The sequence below is a fragment of the Strigops habroptila genome, chromosome 5 (assembly GCF_004027225.2).
Source record: "Strigops habroptila isolate Jane chromosome 5, bStrHab1.2.pri, whole genome shotgun sequence".
In the NCBI taxonomy this organism is placed as follows: domain Eukaryota; kingdom Metazoa; phylum Chordata; class Aves; order Psittaciformes; family Psittacidae; genus Strigops; species Strigops habroptila.
This window is the reverse complement of record NC_044281.2, coordinates 47,323,720-47,348,358: the sequence shown is the minus strand read 5'-3', so window position 1 is coordinate 47,348,358 and position 24,639 is coordinate 47,323,720. Positions and strand designations below refer to the sequence as shown.

The 24,639-nt window shown below is 38.9% G+C and overlaps 1 protein-coding gene across 9 annotated transcripts in view; it reads right to left on the bottom strand.

Moving 5' to 3' along the window:
* LRP1B (LDL receptor related protein 1B) overlaps nucleotides 1-24,639 on the bottom strand; it is a 752,766-nt gene that overhangs the window by 341,259 nt on the left and 386,868 nt on the right. For 8 of the 9 annotated variants that reach the window (XM_030487472.1, XM_030487474.1, XM_030487475.1 and 5 more), the window contains exons 3-5: nucleotides 15,084-15,203; nucleotides 13,609-13,737; nucleotides 5,916-6,173 (exon numbers count right to left, since the gene is read on the bottom strand). In XM_030487472.1, the coding sequence (XP_030343332.1) occupies nucleotides 5,916-6,173; nucleotides 13,609-13,737; nucleotides 15,084-15,203 (507 nt within the window). The remainder of the gene's footprint in view (nucleotides 1-5,915; nucleotides 6,174-13,608; nucleotides 13,738-15,083; nucleotides 15,204-24,639) is intronic. The other variant, XM_030487478.1, reaches the window with a different exon arrangement.

The following is a 24,639-nucleotide window of genomic DNA, read 5'->3' as shown; positions in this document are numbered from 1 at the left end:
AGATACAGGCCAAGGTAACACTGCACTTCAAAGCAATCTGGTTGTGTCCATCTAGGACACATGCACACTGAAATGAAGTTGTATTGCACCGTCTTTTGAGGGACAATGCTAAAGTACTGTAATTTCTTTTCTTCTGTGAATGCAAAGCTTATGATCACTACCTGGAGCTGGTACTATATGACCTATCATGAAAACAAAGTAATTTTCATAGTCCTTGCTTTCCTAAATGTAGTCTCTCAACTTAAAATATGATCTGCATTGTCTGTTCATAACTACAAGCCTTACTTGCCTCCATTAAAAAACCCACTTTGAGTAAGACCAATTCAAGCAGTCCCAATCAGTTTGTATAAATCGCTTTTCTACCAGTCTTTGTGTCATATTCAGGTAAGATGTTTTCTTTTACTAACAAAAAGAACAGATTAGAAGCCTGGAAGCCTGGGATTAAAAAAAAAAAAAAAGAAAGGAAGAATCAAAAATCCACAAATACTGCTAAGAATACCCCCCTCTCCCCCCCCTTTCCTAATACTTTTAGGAATATCCTCTTTCTGGTTCTGGTTACACATAAACACAGAAAAAAAAGAAGTTTCCTATGAAGAACAGACCTTCAATTTTTATGTGAATAACTCCATGGGCATGACCATTTATTTGGCTGGAGCTGCCAGAAAACACAATTACACTTGAAAATGCTCAAGATGAAATTCTTGACAAAGAGTTAAAATGATAAATACATATATGTATATCTATATGATGAAGAGAAATAGCAGAAGTCATCTGATGGATAATAGGAGGTGGGCAGAAAAGAAGGAAGAATTTAAAAATTAAAACTCAGTTTTGCAGTAGGTACAAAATGACCTGTACATGGGTGCAGGCAAATATAATAGGTATAGGAACATGATACTCCCGCCATGTCCTTGCATGCATAACTTGAGATCTATGTCTGGAAGAGAACATATTAATCAAGTGGATAATTTCTATCTTGGGTACTAGGGGAAAAAAACAACCAACAAATCTGCAGCAGATGAGTTCTGATTGAACCTTTTCAAGTTGTTATTCTATAAGGAGCAGCATGTCATCCATGCTGTCTCATGCCTCAGATGCCTCAGTGAACCAGTCTGTTGAGACAATTCACTGCAGAGCTGTGAGCAGAAGGACAAAAGAAGCTTTCACACTACTTGTCCCTCTCAGAAGGCATGCCCAGACCATGGGGGTTGATGCTGCTCCACCGCAGCAACCTAAGCAGCACATCTGTGTATGCACATGCCTGTGAAAAACACCACCACAGCTAAATCTGCTAGATTTTGTCAGTTAGAACTCTAAATGTGATACCAAGCAATGTTTCTCTAAGTCTCCAAACACTATTTCCCAAATCAAAATTAAACAAGAAGTTGGAACAAGTCTCTGCAGTTGATTCATGCCCGTGGAAATTTCTGTTCTTCATTTAAACAAGACTGAACAATTGCAGTGAAGTTTCAGAAGAATATTAAGAGACCACAGGCTGATGTATGGTACCACTATGAAAAATGATTAGCTCATTAATTCCAGACACTGTATTCATTTCAAACCCATCATAGAGACTTAATTTTGTAAACATATGCACTATTGCAGATCTGAACACCACAGAGATTAGCAATTCTCTTCACATGCAGAGAACAGAGGGAGAGGAACACAGGAAAGAACTATGAAACATAGTGCTAAGGTCCACTCTGATGATGAAGGTAAGTGACAAAACAAACACACATACAATTCAATTCAAAACCAATTTTGCTAAGTGTCCTGGGTTCAGCCCATCTGGGCTGCTGCATTGTGGCAAGATATCGCTGCTCGGGTGCAGAACCTGGTGGTGAAGGTACGCCACATAGATGCTCATGTACCCAAGAGTCAGGCCACTGAGGAACACCAGAATAACCAGCAAGTGGATAAAGCTGCTAAGATTGAAGTGGCTCAGATGGGCTTAGATTGGCAACATAAGGGTGAATTATTTTTAGCCCGGTGGGCCCATGACACCTCAGGCCATCAAGGCAGAGATGCAACATATAGATGGGCTCGTGATCAAGGGGTGGACTTAACAATGGACACTATTGCCCAGGTTATTCACAAATGTGAAACATGTGCTGCAATTAAGCAAGCCAAATGGCTAAAGCCTCTCTGGTATGGAGGACGATGGCTGAAGTACAAGTATGGGGAGGCCTGGCAGATTGACTATATCACACTCCCACCAACCCGCCAAGGCAAGCGCTATGTGCTTACCATGGTGGAAGCAACCACTGGCTGGCTGGAAACATACGCTGTGCCCCACGCCACTGCCCGGAACACTATCCTGGGCCTTGAGAAACAAGTTTTGTGGCGACACGGCACCCCAGAGAGAATTGAGTCAGACAATAGGACTCATTTCCGGAACAACCTTACAGACACTTGGGCCAAAGAGCATGGCATTGAGTGGGTATATCACAGCCCCTACCATGCACCAGCCTCCGGGAAAATCGAATGGTACAATGGGCTGTTAAAAACTACACTGAGAGCAATGGGTGGTGGGACTTTCAAACACTGGGATACACATTTACCAAAAGCCACCTGGTTGGTCAACACTAGGGGATCTGCCAACAGGGCTGGCCCAGCCCAATCAGAACTTTTACGTACTGTAGAGGGGGATAAAGTTCCTGTGGTGCACATAAAGCATTTGTTGGGGAAGACAGTCTGGGTTATTCCTGCTTCAGGTAAAGGCAAACCCACTTGTGGGTTTGCTTTTGCTCAGGGACCTGGATATACTTGGTGGGTAATGCGGGAAGATGGGGAAGTCCGATGTGTACCTCAAGGGGATTTAATCCTGGGGGAAAACAGCGAATGAACTCAATTGTACGCTGTTGCCTGCTCTATAACACTTTTATAGCCCACCAGCTAGATATCTTCAGGTAGGCAGCTACTGACCCTGACTTCCCGCCGATCATCACCTCAACAAAGAGTGAATTTTGAGGAAACCAGACTAGCTCAGCAGTGACCAGACGAGTTCCGCGGTGTCATCAGCAGGCAACAACCTAACACTACACACCGTCCCTCCTGCCCTGAAAGACTATTACAAGAGATGGAGCCTGACATCATGGACTGGATGAGTTCAGCAATTTTATAGGGATTGGTCCATGGACTAGGGAATGATATCTTTCTCTGTGTGTGTGGGTGTGGGTGTATATATATATGTGTATATATGGGACAGGGGCGATGGTGTGTTGAGAGATGTGGGATCTGAGCATGATGTGAATGGTATGGAATAAGGGGTGGATACTGTCCTGGGTTCAGCTATAGCAGCCATTTTTCTCCTTCTTGGTAGCTGGTGCAGTGCTGTGTTTTTTAACTTTCAGCCTGGGAACAACACTGATAACACCAATGTTTTTAGCTGTAGCTAAGCAATGTTTACTCCGACCAAGGACTTTCTCAGTCTCATGCTTTGCCAGGGAGGAGGGGAAGCCGGGAGGAAGCAGAGACAGGACACCTGACCCAAACTAGACAAAGGGGTATTCCATACCACAGCACGTCATACCCATAAACTGGGGGGAGTTACCCGGAAGGTCTAGATCACTGCTCGGGTTGGGCTGGGGGTCGGTCGGCGGGTGGTGAGCAATTGTATCCTCTCCCCTTGTTATTTCACTAATCATTATTATCACTGGTGGTAGCAGTAGTGCTTTTGTATTATACCTTAGTTGCGGGACTGCTCTTATCTCAACCCGTGGGAGTTACATTCTTCTGATTCTCCTCCCCACCCCTCCAGGAGCGGGGGGAGGAAGAAGGGGGGGGAGTGAGTGAGCAGCTGCGTGGTTCCGAGTTACCGGCTGGGCTCAAACCATGACACTAAGGACTGTAGTTAGTTTGACTGTCCTTACTAAAAGGAAAAGAAAATAAAATACCAGTAACAGAGGGAAATAAAAAAGCACAATCCAATACTAGCACCAAGAATTTTAGGTCTTTTAGATGTCCAAAGTATGAAAAACCCTCTAAAATACAATAGTAAAAACCCCTCATCTGAATAAAATAGGAAGAAGGCAAAAAAACCCAACCAATCAACCAAAAAACTATACATCTAGGACAAGAAAAAAAAAAACCAAACCAAAACCCTCAACAAAACCCAATCTCTGGTTTGTGTTGTTTGCTTTTTTTTTCTTTTTTTTAAATTTAATTTTGTATTCTAGTAAATATATAATATATATAATTAGGAAAATAGGTTTAAAAGAACCTTAATCTGCAGAAAGGGCCAAACCTTACAACAACAGCTATCTTGAGAGTCTAAAACCCAGTATCTATGAAGAATTTATCACTTCAATATGCACCTCTAAGCGTTATAATCATATTTTTATTTCAATATTCCTGATCTGGATGGTCAGAGTGCAGGATCCGTCCAGAGCTACTCTTTGATGCCTATCCCTCCTTAGAAAGATTTTTCAAAATCATAGGTCCAATCTTAGGTTCGAGTCTTTTGGAAGCCTACTATTAACACCACCATTGCATTCCCCAGTGTTGTGGTTTATAAGCCAATCTATGGACATCTCCTCTCTGAAAGATGAAGCAAATTGCATTTTTTTTGACTGCATGCTTTTTTACAGTCTGTTCACATGAGAATGTTTAAGTGGATGAACACCTCCTTTACAAGATAAGAACACTCCACAAATTGAAAAGCTGATTGAGAAATAATGCTGTTAATGCCAAAGACTAATTCAGTATGATGAGTTTAGGTCTTTTTAATTTATTTTTCCATAATTGCAAAAAAGGGCAGCAATTTATTTCCAGTAAGTCAGGAAACATTTTGTTATTTTCAAGAACTAACATACCTATGATAATTGACAGCAAACGTAATAAGCATGTGTCTCTTTAATCCAATATTAATATTGTCCCAATAGAAAAGAATCACTTTAGAACTTCATGTAGCACTACTTTGCCAGAGAAAAGGAAGCATTGTACATTACTTTTCCTGTTGCACTGCTGGTTTTGTAACATCCACACATTATATTTAGTCTATAAAACTGTACATCTTTAAAAACTTTGTATAGATATAAATATTGATCATAGAATCTTCGAATGGTTCCGGTTGGAAAGCACCTTAAGATCATCTAATTCCAACCCCCCTGCCATGGGCAGGGACGCCTCACCCTAGACCAAGGCTCTGTCCAACTTGGCCTTGAACAGTGCCAGGGATGGAGCATTTACCACCACATTTCTCCCTTTGACCCTAACCCACAGTTAGGGGCCTATCACTCATCCCCAGACAGAGTTCCATACTCTCCAGCCTATCATTGACATAAATAGCTACTCCTCCACCCCCTCTGCCTGGTTTGTCTTTCCTAAAGAGCCTATAAGCTTCCATTCCAACATTCCAGTCATAGGAGGCACCCCACCATGTTTCCATGATGCCAATGATATCATATCCCTGTAGGTGTGTACACATCTACAGATGTTTGTATAGAGGCATCTGAGCCGAGTTCCGAATAAACCTGACTCACTGGCTGGAGCGGCTGGAGTAGCTCTGCATAGCTCTGAGCATTCATTAGAGGTGCTGGCATCTGACTGGTAGTTTTGGGATGGATCGGTGTCCCCCTCCCCCCAAAAAATCTAGTTTAAAGCTGCCTTGACCAGCCTGGCAAGTCTCCTACCAAAGCAGCTCTTCCCCTTCTTTGTCAGACTGGCCCCATCAGCCGCCAGTAGACCTAGCTTTCCAAAGCAAGTTCCATGGTCTAAGTAACCAAACCCCTTACTATAGCACCACCCTTTAAGCATTTGTTAACCTGCCAGATTTGCCTAGCCTAGTTGATGTATACTGGATATGTATGTACACATATATAGGAGTGAAAAACATAAAAGTGCTTCTGAAGGCTCCTGTGACAGTTCACCAAGACGGACACTACTGTTTTGCTAAAACACTGTCAAATACTTACTGTGAAGATACTGAGCAATGTTTATTATCCATTCATCTGTTAACTTCCCAGCTTTTGTTATCTTGGTACACTTCAGCTGACTTGAAAGATCTCTTGATTCAATCCAACAAATGGTGTCCTCTTTGTAGCTATAGTCTAGTGTCAGAATTGCAGATCCTTTTACAGGTGTTCGGGCAGAAATTTTGCTTCCATTAAGGTGTAATACCTCGATTGTTTCTGAGCTTGCAATCAGAAGAAGAGATGGTCTATCAGCAGGCTCTAAAAACGAAGTAAAGAGAATTTAAACGGTTAATGGACTGTGTTTACCATATTTTTTCAATGTAGTTTTTAATGTTCTTACCTGCATGTTTTAAGAGATATAATAAATTGGGTTTGTTTTTATTTTCATAACTATCATATATTGCAAATTGCTAGTCTATTTTATCCTGTTGTTCTAATGGTTCACATCATTAAAGAAAATTAATTACCCTAGCCCCACAGCTTCTGTTTAATTCCAAGTATCATTATTGCAACATTTTTCATGCCTAAGTCATAAAATTAAATACAACTCATGCAAATTACTTCTATCCAGATTGCTAGCATTTCTAAAAGAATGAAGGCCAGGAAAAGCTGCAGAACATATCAGTACACATGAAATGGTAAGGTACTTTCCATATTAGAGTCTGTAAAAGAAGACAAAAATTGAGGAGTGGATGCTGCTGAAAAAATTAAACCCAATCTTACAAAATCCCAATGCAGTGAAACCTGGTTACATCATAGAGATGATGGGCCTACTACCACACATTATCAAGAGGAAAGCACCATGCAATGGAGTTTCCTGACAGCAGAAAGGGAACAGAGAATGTGTCATTTCCACTGGGTTATTATTAATGTCACAATAAACAAACAAAAAATATAAAGAAGCAACTCATATTAAGATATTACATGCAATGTAAAGTGTTGTCACATTCACCTGAATCACTTTGCATAGAAATCCTGCTAGTAATTTATGAAAATATTTGAGCAATGTGTGAATAATGAAAGAAACAATAATACCCCAATAGTAAAGAATATGTATCTTAAAATACAGAATGTTCCTGTGTAAGTTAAAACGTTAAAAAGTTACGTTATCCACACAGAGATAAAAGCAATTCTCATTGAGACAAAATATTTTTAGCACTATGACGAGTGCTATTTGGCACAAAAGCAGCTGTTCTTGTTTTAGGTGTATCTTTAATTGCATTAACGTCTCGAACACCCAGGGCTGGTTTGAAATCATGCATCTGACAGTCAACTGCAGATGAATATTAGTTGCCATATGACGAGGAGTCTGTTTTATGGGGTGCCACTCTTAAAAGTGAGTGGCATCTTGTTCTAGATCTACACTAGTACTTCAAACTGAAATAGGGTCCCACTTAATCCAGAACTACTGGGGGGACATCTATACCAAAACCATATGCCGACAGTTTCGCTTTTTTTTTTTTCTGTGAAGAAATCCTTCATTAGAAACAGTAGGGTAACATTGCTTTGCTTAAATTTATAATGAAGAACTGCTGTTGACATAAAAAAATATGTGAATTGGCTAGGAAAAAACATCAGACAGATGCATGTGTTTAAGACACAGGATAGAGAAACTGCTTCTTGAAAAATCTCCTTCCTATTAGATGCTGTTCAGCATTCAGAGTTCTGCTCCAACCAAGACTAAGCTGATGCAGGAACTTTTGAAAAGATTCCCTGTGAGAGAAAGATACTGTGATCCTAAAAATTGCTTCAGGTTTAAGTGGAAGAACAGGTTGTCTAATACTGCAATGAGGTATGTTCATGTGAATCACTTAATGGAAAGCTGTCCTTTGCAACAGGGTCAACATCACTACAACACGCCTATGTGTCCCGTTCATTTGTTAAATTAAATAAGTTGCCAAGTGGGCAAACTTTTGCATGTTGTATTGTAAAAAATTACCCTAAACCATAGAAACTCACACTGCCATTGCAAGTACATGTGAAAAATATTTCTGTTGCCACATCAAGAGCTCTCACCTCAGTGGAATCTGCTTGTATTCAAAGGAATAAATCAGTGTTTAAATGCTGGATTGACATGTAGTACTTTCAATCAACATTCTACCTAATGAAGTTTCCAGAATTTTAGTAAGCAATTACAGCTGTCTAAATGAAAAAAAAAAAAAAAGCATAAATAAAAGAATTTGACAAATAATACTTCATCAGCAAGTCTGATTAAAAAGAAGAAAATGCTTCAGCAAACAAAGTGCTCAGTGGTCTCACTCAAATCCACAGAAGTAGGCGTAAATTCTGTTCTTTGGTGATATCTGCTTTTATTGAAACAACTTGTTTGCTGATTTTTTTTTTTATTTTGTCATGTAAAAAGATTTTTTTTTTTTTTTCTATAAGGGATCAGCATGTATTCTTTCTAAAGTGGATTTAATATTTTCCTATTGTTTCTCATTCCATGATGTATATTCTACCTTGTAACCCTCTACCTTTTTCCCTCCCTGGTAAATCTCATACTGACATCTGCAAACCTACACTTCTGTATCATTGCTTTCTGAACTCACTGACTGTCCTCATCATCCTCACATTCATTTCCACTGATTCATGGATAGGATAGGATAGGATAGGATAGTTAGGGTTGGAAAGGACCTTAAGATCATCTGGTTCCAACCTCCCTGTCATGGGCAGGGATGCCTCACTCTAGACCATGTCGCCCAATCCTCTGTCCAACCTGGCCTTGAACACTGGCAGGGATGGAGCATTTACCACTTCTTTGAGCAACCTGTTCCAGTGCCTCACCACCCTCACAGTAAAGAACTTCTTCCTTATATCTAACCTGAACTTCCCCTGTTTTAGTTTACACCCATTACCCCTTGTCCTATCGCTACAGCCCCTGATGAAGAGCCCCTCTCCAGCATCCTTGTAGGCCCCCTTCAGATATTGCAAAGCTGCTATGAGGTCACCATGCAGCCTTCCCTTCTCATACCCATCTTTTTTTATATTATAATTATTATTATTTTATTTTTTTTACTCTTGGAAGATACCTAACAACTGAAAAGATTGAACTAATTTCTGAAACAATTCCTTGTGTTGTAAGCCATGAATGAAGCTCCCCAGTCCTGCCTTCTCCAAAAGAGAAAGCAGTAGAGGTTCTTATTAAGCCGTTTTATTTGAAATTGGCCAGGTGGGTCCATTTGCAGTCAACACATGGCTGGGGTATGTAAATCTCTCTTCACTCCTTTCCTATGAACTTCTGCTACTCATCAGAAGAAGAAAGCCAGACTTAAGAGCTTCTGTCTGTCACCCACTCTGTCCAAAGACTTTTCACGCTGGTACAAAGGGTGTTTCCATCTGCATCCTGCTATGTTTGGGGAATTTTTTTTTTACATCTAACAGCTCTGTGCTCAGCTTCTCCCTTCCCACAAAATAATACTGCTGCCTAACTCTGGGTTCAATCATTCCTTTCCCAACCAGCAGCATTGTAAAAAATCCTTTATTATTATTTTTTCTTTTATACTTTATGTCAGGTAAGATAGTTCTGCCCTTTGTAATCTATGAAACCTTCAAGAGAAGGCAGCTATACAGGAGCTGTTTGCAGGTACAAAGCCAGCATGGTTGTTCAGTTGTCCAAGGTTGCGGTAGAGGACCATATCCCTTCCTGCGCTGTTTTAAACTGACTTGTTGAAAACTGTAACAAGGATTTAATACCTCATTAAATTCCAGAGAAAGGTTGCATTTTAGTCTTAATGTCTAAGACATAAGGGAATTTTGAAAAATAATTACTGACAAGCCTCCTGAGCAACAGTTGTAATCAAACCTGGCTGCAGACAAAGGAATCATGAGGACTCGCGGCACTGCTAAGAGGTTCTGCTCAGCAGGCACTATGAAATATTAAAAATACATCTGCATTGTGGCAGAACTTATCCAGACACTAGATTACTGAGCTTGAAATTATATTCTTCAAGCAGCCCATACATGAAATAATTCAAAGGACTGAATCAGTTATTGTATTTTCACAGTAGGGTAGGTAACCTGCTTAGTTCAGTGTTGCTCAGATAAAAGCTGATTTCATAATTATTTTTTAAAAAGAGTAAAATTATTTGAAGGACAAAAATATACAAAAAATATTAAAAGTTCTTACAAAAAAAAAGTAAATATTAAAGGCATTTTACTGTATTGTAAAATGCATATGAAAAAACAAAAAAGAAGATGAATAACAAAATCAAAATCATGTCTTCTCCCTCACAAAAACTGCTTGTCTATTTCTCAAGAACAGAATCTGCAAAGCTTAAAGTTTAGTGGACAGATCTAGGATGAGTTACCATGAGCTGACAACAGCTTTTCAAATAACTGGACTTCATGTGTGTTATTTTTTCACAAGTTGGGTTTTTTTTTTTTGGTTGTGGGTTTTGGTTTTTGTTTTTTTTTCATAGGAAAGATAAGAATTGAATAGCTCTCTAATCCAGGGAAGTTTTATGATTCACCCCTCTTGACTAAAATGAAAGCATCTTCCTTTGAATTATGTTTAAGATAGAGTAGTGGAAAGGATGAAAGACTTGCATTTCCCTCCTACCTGATCTTGTCTAAAATACAGATCAATAAGTGATGTCACAATAAATCAGAAACTAAAGCGTTTTCCTCCACCAACAGCCCTACTTCTACTCAGGAAGAAAAGCTTCAGAAATGCCTGGGGTTTTTTTTGTTTCTTTTTTTCTTTTCTTTTTCACTACAATGATATGAAATAGATAAAACCCAGAATTCAGTGATTACAAACAGCTTAAAATTCCTTCATCCTGAGGTATGCATTGTAAAGAGTAAGTACTTTGCTTTTACCAATGGAAGTATTGTATAAAAATATGAAAAATGTTTTTATAGTGCTAAATAAAATGACGTAGACCTCTTGGAGTGAATCCAGAGGAGACTACAAAGATGCTCAGAGCGCTGGAGCACCTCTCCTGTGAGGACAGGCTGAGAGAGCTGGGGTTGTTCAGCCTGGAGAAGGCTCCAGAAAGACCTTAGAGCAGCCTTCTAGTACCTAAATGGGCCTATGAGAAAGCTGGAGAGGGATTTTTTACAAGGGCAGGTAGGGACAGGACAAGGGGGAATGGCTTTGAACTGGATTAGATATTAGGTAGAAGTTCTTCACTATGACAGTGGTGAGGCCCTGGCACAGGTTGCGCAGAGAAGATGTGGCTGCGCCATCCATGGAAATATTCAAGGCCAGGTTGGACGGGGCTTTGAGCAACCTGGTCTAGTGGAAGGTGTCCCTGTCCATTGCAGAGGGAGTTGGAACTAGATGATCTTTAAGGTCTCTTCCAAGTCAAACCATTCTATGATTCTATGAAAATGCAGCCCAATTTAATTTTGAAATTATTTTGTTATGTTTACCCACAGTGTGCCCCACATTTGGGCTGTTTTGTTTTTAAAGTATCAAAACTTAGTTCTGTGAGATTTTAGAAGAAAACTCTGTTGCGAAAAAAAATTCAGAGTGATGAAAATTTTCTAAATATCAGAAAAATCGTTTTGCTTTAGTCATTATCAGTTTATCCAGGTTTATCTACATGACAAATGTTTCTTACCATATGGAATTTCTCTCTAGATAGGCTATATAAATACAAAACATACCAGGAACTTTTGGATGAAAGATTTCTCAGTGAAAATTTTCTCAGAGAAAGATTTCTAGTTGTGTCTTTTTGTTTCCTCAAACATTGTTTTCATCAAATGCAGGCCTTGCAAACTAGGCATACGAACTTGGTAAACAAAGAGGTTCTAAAACTCTGTTCAGCAGAGCTTTATTTTGTTTCATTTTCACCCCAGAAGTCATTAACTGTTTCTTTATTCTTAAAAGAAAGTGTGGTTAAAAAGTCTGGGAAAAAACATGATGTGCCCCCAGCTGTTTTGACAACTTTTTTAACATGCTTCCCAAAGGTACTGTGCAGCTAAAGTTTCCAGCTCCAAAGTTATTTAAATGTGTTGAGGAAGAAAATGCAAAATTTAATGAGGGAAAGACCTTACCACCCTCCCAGCCAAGCATTTGGCTGCCTGAAGGGTATGAAAAAAGTAGCTTCTCTGAAGTTCTCTGCTAATTGTACCATACCACATGCAGAAAGATGGTTATGCAGGCATGGGCTCTGAGGCTGTGCTAAAGCTGCTGGGGGGGGTTGGAAGTAGATGGTTTTAAGTTCCCTTCTAACCCAAACTATTCTATGATTCTGTAAGGCCCAGTGAAGCAACACAAGCTGTTACAAGTCATTGCAGCTCTTTCGGAGCTCTGTGATAAAAGCACCTTCATTACTGTAGCAGGCGTCTTTTTGACCTCCGTGCCCTAGGAAGTATTGGACTCAAATATTCATCATATTGATAATTTAATCCAGCAGTAATTCAAGGAAAAGTTTCGTTTACACAAAAAAATAATGCAATGAGCAACAGCCATTTCTTTCCAGCACCATCATCTTGATTTGTACTGTCCTGCAGTGATTCCTCTGATTAACAAGTAGTGACTCTTCTCTGAAATTGCAAGAAAAGGTGAAAACTACTGTAAAATAAACATGGCAGAGTATTAAGAATTACGGAAGAGTAGTTCTTCTTTGTTAATCTGATTTATTTCATCAAGACCATCCAGCCACTGACAGCTTATTACAACGCTCAGTTGTTACACATATCTAAGAAGGGAAACTCAAAGGCTCATCTCAAGACCAGTACTGGTACCATGAGGATTTCTTGATCTAGAATTACATTATTGATTTTCATGTAGTGGAGGAAGAAGAATATTAAAATATTTTTACTTTGTGTGGACTTTCTTATCTCACAACGCTTCACTGTGGATTTTAAAAAAGTTGCTCAGATATGTTGTGTGGATCAATATATAAATTGGTACAAGCAGTAAAAAATCTGTAACTCTTACTGTTGCTCAAATCCGAACCTATTTAGCAATGCTCTTTACGTGAGGAAGCCTCAAAAAAAACCAGGAGACTTTCCTATTTTCTGACGGCAAAATATCTATAAAAAGGAAGACTTAAAAAATATATAGCAAACACAACTTTATACTTGGGTGTTGAATCCTTGTGGATGTTGACTAATTTCTTAAAGAACTTTTGGGGGTTTTTAATATAAAAGTATCGTAAATTTAATACGCTGAATAACAACATATTGCATACAATATCACTTCCTTAAACACAATTCACTAATTTCCTGAAATACACAATTCGCTATTACTAATGAAAATATGCAGTAAGCAATAAAAAGCCTAGTATGAATATGTATATCATGAAATTTGCCTCTTGGGATATTGAAGGACAAAGCAACCTCCTGTCTTTTTTATCCTAAGAGTACAATTACCTCACAATTGTTTCCTCTGTCTTCTCACTATCTCTGTTGTCTTCCCAGCATAAACAGCCTATTTTGTTTGTGTGAGGAAAAAAACCTTTGATTTATTTATGAACAGGGCAACTGGGAACTCTTCTAATCTTGGCTGAATTGAGTCTTTCATTTTAATTAATAATAATCATATAATAACTTCTAACATTTCCCTTGGAGTATTGCTGTAATATGTGAAAAGTTTTCTAAAGGTTGTTGTGCGGCTTTTTGTAGTAGAGTGAAGGAAAGTCCATCTCTTACGTGTTTGTCTGTCTATCTTTTCGTATGTATCCTCTAGATAGGACAAAACCACAAAATATTTTAATTAAGGTAAAAGGATGTTAAAACTTACTATTTTTGGCCTTGCAGGATTTGTTATCAGGCTGAAGCACATAACCCTCCACACAGCTGCAAGAGTATGATCCATCTGTATTTACACACATCTGGCTACAGCTTCCATACGTGTTACATTCATTCAAATCTGAAGGAACATTAACAAGATGTCATTTATGATTGGGGGAAAAAAAAAAAAAGAGATTCAACAATAAATCAGAATTCTAAGAGAAAAGTTTAAGTCATTAAGTCATTATGACACTTTATGTTTTCCCCTTCTCAGGCCAATACCTTATCGCAGATATTGGCTGTTGAAATTACTCCAGTAACCAAACAGAAGACTAGGAGTTTTCAGGTTTGATAGACATTAATTTTGAAAGATAAAATCTTTACTTTTTCAGGTAGTATCCAATGTCTGCATCATATTAGGGTTCTTGTTAGTATTAGAGACCACCGGTTATCAGGATTGATGAATGAAGCAACATTTCAAGAAAGGAAATAGTTTATTATCTTTCTCAACCTACTTATGCTGGCAATGTCTTATATTTCCTTAAATGAACTGTCACAGCTTCTACATTAAACCATCATCCACTATATCAAAACCTATATATTTCTCTAATAAATATAAAGAACAATTTTCTAGACTAGGGTACACACGCATAATACCATAAAATCAAGATATGCTATTTAATGGTGGTTGAGGGTTTAAACTGACATTTAAAAAAACTGCTGTTGAAATTATTTCCTCAGATATATTTTTAATCACAAAACATGACACCCGTAGCGCAAAAGAACTTATAATAAATTACATTTATGAAGAATCTGGCTTAGCACCATTACTTAGAGAAAAGAGTGATTGGTAGTGAGCACATACATAAGGCAACAGAACTCCAATATGATTATAAAAAGAGAAAAAATAAAACAAGAAACAAATACTTGGATAGAGAATTAAGAAGCCATATATTTAAAAAATGGAAAAGAACACCAATTTCAGTCTGCAATTAATTACACAAAGTAACATTCCCAGCTAAGTTGTATGATCTCAGAGTGTTCATTTATCAAATTCTAATCTAGGTGTGACTTTATGGGCATGAGGTAAAACACTACAAGTTTTACAGTGTCTCCTGGTAGCCTGGTCTGGAGAGCAGCTTGTGTGAATGAGCTGTAAACTTGTCTGAGCAGGGGGAAATGCTCCCCACCTCCTCCAGCCTGGCTGAGGATGCTTTCCTTCCAGTAATTTAAGAACACCTGCTGCTGGAGCACAGGAACACCAAAGAGTCAGGAGGGGGGCCTGACTCTCCTTTTGGAGGGGAACCCCTTCCTCCCTGCCTGCCCTACAAGCCCATGGTCATTCCTGACAAACACCTTTGAAGACAGGTAAGGAAGCAGCTGTGCTGGACGGCCTGCCCTTGGCCAGAGCCCACAGCCAGCTCACTGTGCCTGACAGCCACCATTAGGATACCCGAGTGTTAATGTCACAGTGTATTTCTTTACCTGTGCAGCTTCTTCCATCACTGCTTATTTCATATCCATCAGCACAGTAACACCTAGTGCCACTCCTGGTGACGGCACATTTGTATTGGCAATTCATCTGTTGGCATTTGGGTAGCAATTCTGTAAATAATATCAGTTAGAGTAAAATGTTACTAAACATTTTAAGTATTCCTAAATTGTAAATTTTAGAAACTTTTTGATATATGTAAGTGCATGCCTCAGGAAGGAAGGACCACCACCATTTGTGTAGCTGTTTTTGGAAAAATGACACATACATTGCAAAAAGCTTGCTTTGAAAATTACATTTCAGCAAGTTAATAAATAGAAATCAGCATTTTATTGCTATCAAAAGTTGCTCAGAGATTTATTATTGAGGTCTACTGTTACTCTGCTTAGACATCCATTTTTTGGATATCAGTCATTTTCAGCCAAAGCAATGATTTGGGAAAAAAAACCCAAAACCAACCAACCAACCAACTGAAAATCCCAGCAAAGCTAAAACAGTGAGATTATAGCTATAAAAACCAGCCAAGTTATGAGAAAGGTTTCAACATCTATGTCTTTCCTATTCCTCATATCAATTGATTTTCTATCTTTCTAAAGCTTGTTTTGATTTACTGATACACATATAACCTTCATAGCAATCAATGGGAATACATTCTGTCTCAATACTTTAACACTGGACACGAAAAGCTGGATAACAGTGGCCATTATATATGTCGTTAGTACTGAAGAACTTCATAGAATCTATTGCTTAAATACATACCATCAGCATGATGCTAACAATCAGAAGAAATATTGTAGAAATATACACTGTCATGTTTTCAAGCATGAAACAGCATAAACTCACCACCCCCCCAAGTCTCAAACGCTTCTCAGCCCCAAGCTCTATGATGTATATCAGTAATTTTACAGACAAATTAAAAAAAAAAAAAAAAAAAAAAGAAAGAAAACTTTTTTTTCCTCCAGGAAAATAATGAAAGGATTGAGGAATATAGTGTTAGCAGTTGATCTCGAGATATTTTTCAAACCTATATGCAGAAAGTAACCTGTGAATGTACAAGAAAGGTTCTGTTACACAAGTATAACTGGTTATGTCCTCACAAAAAAGAGAAATCTGTGTTTTAATATGTGGGCAGTTTTAATCCATCTGATAATTATTCACTGAGTTCTACTTGGGAGTAGAATGAAAATGAATATGAGGAAGAGTCTGCATCAACATTTGAGCTGTGGGGCTTCAATTCTGGATGTCTGCCGGTATCTAAATAAAGCTGAAATTCTGGGAGAAACTGTGCTTGGATGTGGCTGGCACCCAAAGCTATTACTTACTATAGTGCAATTATTCTAAAAACAAAGAGATTTTCACACTATTAACTCACAGCATTCCCTGGAATTCCGTAATCTACAGACTGACTAGAGGCTGATACACTATCCACTGTCTAAATCTGCCCTTTTTCCAAGTGTTTTCTGGGTTATTTCTCTGCCTTTTGTGCCCTGGTGAATATGAAGATGATATATTTTTTTTGCCATATCTTGCTTTATTGGTTTCTTGCCCCTAGTCCAGTCCTCAAATTTGTTTTACCTTTCCAAGAACAAGTCCCAAGCAGAATGCACACCAGGTTACCGAAAGGTAACCCTACATGGGACTGCATGCCGAGATGGGGAGCTGGAACCAAGGCTGATAAGGTGGTATCTGTTTATTTAATATTTCTATCTGTACAAAATCAACATCTACATTTCATTTTCTAAGCAAACATGGATCAATCACCCTTTACAACCTATAATTTTCTTCCTTAAATTTGTCTGATGCTATACAGCCAGGAGCTTTTACCGGATGATAACTATTTGACTCAGAAACGGGACTTGGCTTCTTTGCACTCTTTCTATAATGGATGCAGACAGCCAGCAGCTTAAACCAGAATAGTGGGACCTGTACGCAGCCAGCAAAGGCTGCTGGAGAACAGCAACAATAAATTGGCAAGTGATAGCCATTACAGGAAAATTAACAAAACCAGTCAATCTGCTCATATTTTTTTCACAAAAACTGGTACATTGCATTGATCCATAAATCATTGCAGGGTGGCTTTTAACAACAGAACAGTTGCATTTTCCCTACAGTAAATATAACCAGTGCTGTGAATACACCAATTCTGCCAAAAAAATTTCTTCTCACACATCTCAACCTTCATTCTTTCTGCACTTTTTTATTCTTCACACTGTCTCTCACAACTTCATCGATGCCCTCATCCAAGCTGCTATACTTTTAGAAAGGGCTTCTTTTGAGGAGGTATTTTACTTACATTTCTTTCCCTTACATAAGTCCTTACATTCACTTTATTGTGAATACTGTCTGATCCTATCAATCAATTAATGAATTAATTTCAAATTTGTTTTCTCAAAATATATGTTTCAAGGTCCATTGTCAATAATGGTTTCAGACTGTTAAAACTGGACCAGTGAGAAAAACAAAATATTTTCTCTCCTTTCAGCCAGCTAGGAACAGAAGCAAGCTATCACTTGCCTCAAGTTTCACACTACAACTACTTTTACCTGGAGGATAAGACCAGCCAGGGGAATTTTTCAAAGACACCAGACTTTCCCACAAATCCACTTAAGAAGCATTGCGGACTGCCATACTTCTGACTTCGAACTAACATTCCCACCCTCCCCTCTAAATTATCCATCAGATTATGATGGATAAAAAAAACCCGTAATATGCCTCCATCCGCAGCTCCAGTGAAGAGCTTTCTTATTGCCTGTGTGACACATACCTTCGTGCTCCAGATTTTTGCTCTATTATTGATCTGCTAAACCTACTAAGTGAATCCACAAGGTGAAAAGCACAAAATACAACAACATTGAGGGTAAGGAAATGGAATGGAATGGCATGGAATGCAATCTGGACCTACAGTGATACTTTAGTACAACTGCCTGATCACTCTAGGGCTGACCAAAGTTAAGACATGTTATTCAGGGCATTGTCAGATGCCCTTAATACATAGAAAAATACAAAAATAAATAGTTTGAATTTTAGTTTATACTAGCTATTTTGTTTTCTTTATTTTAAGTAACTGATCCTGAAAACTTGTGGAAGATGGAGTTTGCTATCCTCTGGGAATATCTGAAGTATTGAAGGACATGGAACACAGTGTATACATTCATGGTTTGGTTAGATTTGTAACAGGTTTCTTAGGAAGAAGTGAGGAGGCAAAGAAAAATCATGAAGCAGAACTTCATGATTTTTAATGCTACAGATAGGGAATTAAGCAGATATAAGCCAGGGACTCTTGTTTCTTGTCCTTCCTACCTTGCTTTCAGATCCAAGCAAAATTCTGCACCTACCTTGGTTTCCTTTTCTCAACATGAATTGGTTTACAAAGCACATAGACAGTGAAGAACGAGCATCACTGAGCTTTCCACTTTTATTGCAGCTACAGAAACCTCTGAATTTGTCAAAGCATGGTATTTCTGCTGCAAGATTTAAAGTAAGAAGCTGCACTTTTGGAAAGCAACATAAGAGAGCTTTACAGCTCACAAGGAGACCCACAGTTCAAGACCTGGAGCTGCACAGCAAGCCATGAGATTTGCAGAGATACAGCATAGCAGAAGTAGCTGTGAGTATCTTTAGGATGATCTATTTTCTCCAAGCCCGGGGCATACTGGCAATTCATCCACCTTGGGTTTAGGTCATTTTGTTCAGTGTTTTCTTTCTTCCACAGGAGATATTAAGGGCAGCTTTTTTTTTCTTCCCTACATTCCCATGAGCCTCTCTAAAGTGCTCCAGGTCCAACCACAAAAGCACCCCTCCTTTCTCAAAGACATACACATCAATCTTATGCTTCCTGACTTTCATATTCCTCTAACTCCCAGGTATCTAGTCCCATAGGAGAGTAGTCAATCCAGCAAAGATGCTGCTGATCTCATTTCCCCAAAATTATATACTTTTGACCATGACTCAGAGGAGCTGTAAGTTTCTTGGACAAACTGCTCCCACAGCACTTCATACTAATAAAATCCTGGCTTCATTTACTCCTTCTGTATTCAAGGAAATACACTGCTTATGATAGGTCATCCAAGATGAATGAGATAAAGAACTAGCTTCTCTTGAATGGCTTTTTAATGAAAGGATTAACCAATTGATCTGACTATCCTTTTTGTCAGTTCCTCCTGACCTGACATGAGGTTCCTACCACATTCTTAAGCTTAGATGTTTTGTCTGTTTCTGATAACAAGAAAAGCAGTTCAGCTTGCAATTTCTCAATACTGAAAACTTTTTTGGCTCTTGGGACTGTCAAGCAATAGAGGAATTTACAGAGATATCTTAGGTAGCTTTGTCTTTCCTGGCAGGATGAAAGAGGACTAGATCACACTGAGCAAAATGCATGTGGGTGCCATTATTTCTGAGCCATGATAATAAGGCCTTTTGGCTGTAGTAGGTTACCAATTATGCTTCATAAGTACATCTGTAACGTATAAGTCCTGTACTGCTCTTTTTGTAATGACAATATGTGCTGGAGAGTATAGACAAATTTAGAGCACTCTGTAAATTACAATTTACTGATTACATAATGTTGGTAATCATCAATGATACAGAGCTGGAGTAAATAAATAAAAAAAAAAATGCCTGAAATGTACCAGTTTGAAGTGCAAGATAATATGGCTAGGGAATAAGAGCGGAGCTTCTGCTGTCAGCTCGGGACTTCACAATTTAATACCACAAAGGATCCTTGTCAAACAGTTCATCAGAGAATGACTATGAGCTACCGGTGCAATATTGCCTGGGAAAAATGTAAATGTATCACTGAGAGCACTGGGATAAGTCTTTTCCATAGAGAAAGTGTTAATATCAAGGCCCAGGATGCTCATGAGCCCTTTTCTTCCAACAGGCAGCTATTTGTGGCTGCACCCATCCCAATGGATATCTGGAGGATAAACTCAGATTTTAGCAGGATCAGAGAACGGCCTCAGAGATTAGCAGAAGAACAGAGAGCTACAATCTGAGGGGAGACTGAAAGTTTTTGTGTTGATTAGTGCCAGGAGACAAAAAAGGAGAGGATTTATGACTGCTGTCTATGAATGTATCAGAGGATCAACAGCAGGGAAAGAGACAATTTAAGCTGAAGGGCTATTGGCAGAAGTACAAATGGGTATAAATTGCCCATTAATAAATTCTGGCTGAATATGAGAAAGTTCTTAGCGATTACCATAATCAGGTTTTGCAACTCCTCTTTGAATTGGAACAGCAGGGCGAGAAAATAAATAAATGCTTTCAACATGGATCATGTTAAATTCATGAAAGACAGCATGTGGAAAGGCCCCTGAAAAAACAGAAGCTGTGTTTGTGACCCATAAGGTTCCTTCTACTACTATATTCCTCAAGCAACACCATATCTTATGCTAAAACATCATTGTTCATTATGGAACTAAGATTAATCCTTTTTTCCTTGTCTCTGGAACATACCCAAAGGAAAACTTAGGGGAGCTTGTTACTGAAGTAGTCTTCTGATTGTACTCCACTCATATTCTTTTTTCTCTTAAGTATTCACATTCTTTTTGGCAGCTTTGTGTTTCATGAATTTACTCGATCTTATCACTGTGTTATTCAGTTTTTGTGATTCAATATGCACTGATGTCTAGACTATTCTTATCACACATATGCTGTAAGCCTTATTTTTCTTTTCTAGTTCATTTTCTGAGTTTTTGAAGTACAATTCTTTTACAGATTAGACTCTTTAATGTAATCTACCCGAAGTTTTTCGTTTGTTTGTTATTGTTGATGTTATATACACAATATACGGTTGGCTTCTCTGGCAGAAAAAGGTAGCTTGATTGATAGAATTCACTCGCTGGACTGAAATAATACAGCATGTTTTTATCTTACATTTGTTGGTTATTTTATTAGTTCTGACTACCGTACTATTAAAAAAAAAAAGAAGGACAAAAATGTAATGAACTTTGTCATCTACCTCAGCCCATAACTCTGTTATGGTAGATATACTACTGAAAAAGAGATATGGAAATCAGAAATCAGATTCATAACCTTACAGTCCTGCTCTGCGTGACCTCAGTCAAAGTTCAGCAGAGAAGCAGAAGGAATCAGATTTCGGAAAACTTGCATTATGTGGCTGATGTGCTCCATCGTACTCAAACTGAGGGGGAAGGAAAGGGAACAACACCTTAGGCTATCAAAAAAGACTCCTGTCTGCCCTTAGACAAGTGCTTAGATGAACATGTCCTCCACCTATTTTAAGTTTCCCCACAGCTGGCCCGGGTCAAGCTGCAGCCTCTGTGTCCAGGCACCATCCAAATCACAGCTGCTTCCCAACTCATGGTCAGGAGCCTTGGAAAAATACATGAATTAACATTGGGGTTTTTTTGTAGTTCCTAAAATAAATCAGCCATTCAGAAAAACTGGCTAAAATTCAGATGTGGTAAAAACTGAGACATTTACGGTTAGGGTCTGCAATTTAGCCTCCAGCTGTCTAGCCCCAGAGATCCATTAGGCAGCTGTTCCTGAATTTTCCCTAAAATAATTAATGGATAAAACACATTGACGCCCTTTGCCATTACTATCACCCTCAGACAAGAGAGTCATACTCAAATGTGCATTCTCTGAGCTCACAAAACTCCCTTTTTCCTCACAGTATTAATTCAACATGAGAACAACCTACATTGTGTAAGATGTAGTGACTTGTGCATCCTATGGCAAAATGCATGAGGTGTGAATACCCCTGAGGCTGAAGGCACATCTGTGTAATCCAGACTCCCACCTTCTAAGCAAATGCTAGAAGGTAGCTAGAAGCAAATGCTTCATGTAGAAGCTGAGCAACAGCTTTTGTCTTATTAGTTACGATTTATAATAAAAGTTGTCTTAACTATACTGTATCAGAGCTCATCCCCATCAGTACTGCCACATTGGGAAATCTTGGTCCATAACACCAAGTGATGCAGAGTTTTACTTGAACTAAGGTAGGTGTCTACTCAGGATAAGCATTTCTGAGCATGATGGCACATGGATTGTACTTCATAAATTCCATCTGACACACCTCAATTCTCTGTTAGATCTTTCTACACATCACTGTCTATGTGTTGGCAATCAGTTGCTGAACAACTTATTATTTAAAATAAAAATTATTATAGAACCATAAATGGTTTGGGTTGGAAGGAACCTTAAAGATCATCTAGTTACAACGCCCCTGCAACAGGCAGGGACACCTTCCACTAGACCAGGTTGCTCAAAGCCCCATCCAACCTGGCCTTGAATATTTCCATGGCAACCTGTGCCAGTGCCTCACTACCCTTCCAGAAAAGAACTTCTTCCTTATATCTAATCTAAATCTGTCCTCTTCCAGTTTAAAGCCATTCCTCCTTGTCCTATCCCTAGCTGCCCTTGTAAAAAGCCCCTCTCCAGCTTTCTTGTCAGCCCCTTTAGGTACTGGAAGCTGCTCTAAGGTCTCCCTGGAGCCTTCTTCAGGCTGAACAACCCCAGCTCGCTCAGCCTGTCCTCATAGGGGAGGTGCTCCAGCCCTCTGAGCATCAGCTTTTCCCTGAACTTGCTCCAACAGGTCTACACCCTTCTTACACTGGGGGGCCCCAGAGCTGGATGCACTACTCCAGGTGGGGTGTCATGAGAGTGGAGTAGAGGGGGATATGATGTATTTGTCTGTTTTACGATTATAATAAAATTACACATCTTGTTAAATGCACTTGTCAGTCTGCTCAAAACCAGAAGTGTGTTACTGTGATTATTGTGCACTGAAAATGGGCACATCTTGCTGAGTAAGTTCAGGCTCGTTGAGAGTAACAAGATACTATTTTAATAAGACAGAATTAATTTATTTTTTTTCATTTCCAACATAATGAAGTCAGAAAGAAGAAGGAATGTTGCAGGCAGAATGAAGCTTAAATAACCAAATCAAATCTTCCAGACCCATACCCCAGTCAGTACTCCCTTTTTAGATATGAGTATATTCATCTTCAAAATTTTACCTAAGGGTGTCTCCCTAATATGTTCATGGATAAATTTATTTTTCAAGGATGTACTACTGAAATTTCTTCCTGCCTAAATCTTGACCTACAATATTTGGCCGAGCTTCAAATCAATTTGTTTTATGTGGTGCTCTTCAACCATAGCGTCACAAAACACTTTAAAAGATGAGATCAGCAGGTAGTAGGCATGTAGTAAAATATTAGCTTTACCAGTGGAAATGGCTCATTATTTTGACCTTTTGTTGTTTTAGTTATACCTTGGCTGCCATACACAAGCATAAGGATAAGCTAAACAGAAGTTCACATGGGAAAATTTAAACTGGGTAAGTGTTTTCATGACTAAAGAGAATCAAATCATTTATCTGATTATTAACCTGGATACAAGATACAGGTTTAAAATAACAGATAGCCTTCATACAAGAAGAACAGATGTTTGCTTAAGTTTATATAAATCAGTTCACAGTTTTAGGTATTTTCACAGTATTGAATACGCACTGAAGCAGATTCACTGAGTTACAGAGAATCATGATTAAATTGAATATGTGTAATGAGATCTGAAGCCTGACAATACTGAACATGTTTATTAATAACCCAGAAATTAAAGTAATGAATAATAAAATTTGTGAATGGTGTTAAAGACTGGCAGATAAACTACAAAAAGGACCAGTAGTCAACAAGAACAGACCATGTGGTCTTAGTAGTCTGGACTGAGTCTTATAAAATCCATTTACAGAGTTAGCTCATGATTTCTCTGCCTCATAAGTAAATTGCATTTCAGTGCCTGAAGAATGCTTGGAGAGAAAAAGTGTAACTTGGTGGCAGGAGCAGACTAGGCTCTGGTGTGAAAACAGTTCAGTAATGTTTTGGGGAGGTAAAGGATGTTAGGAAGCCTCTCAAGGGGAGCTTTGGAAATCTAAATATGTTAGAGGAGTCTGTTCTTGATGAGGCAGATCTCCTCCCTTGGGCTGTCCCTACTCTAAGACTTCTCCTTTATTATTCACATTCCAGAGGCATGAATCCTGTTGCCCTCCCATGAAAAAATCTTTACAGGATTTCCACGTGAGCATAAGAAAATACTTTTTCACTATAAGGATGGTTGAACATTGGAACAGGTTACCGAGAGAGGTTGTAGAACCTCCATCCTTGGAGATAGTCAAAACCTGACTGGACGCAGTGCCAAGCAACTTGATTAAGGTGACCCTGATTTCAACACAGGGTTCATCAGCTAGACAGTCTCCAAAGGTCCCTGCCAATCTTAGGGGACCTGTGGACCCTACAGGCTGTCCCTTCCTTGCAAAGACCTGTTACCATCACTTCAACCTGCAGCACTCTGAACCATACAATAGGGAAGGGGAACAACTAACTACCGTCTGCAGAGGGTAGGCAGCAACGGGAAGCGAATAAGGTCAAGATGGAGAGCTGGGGAAGAGATGTCTCTCGTCTCCCTTCTCCTGCAGACAAGATGGCAGTGGGAAGGAAGATTGGGCAGTGACTGCCCCCTGTAGAAGCTGCTATCACCTCTCTCTCCCACATCTTTTCTAACCCCTAACTTCCCTCCAGCAGTGAC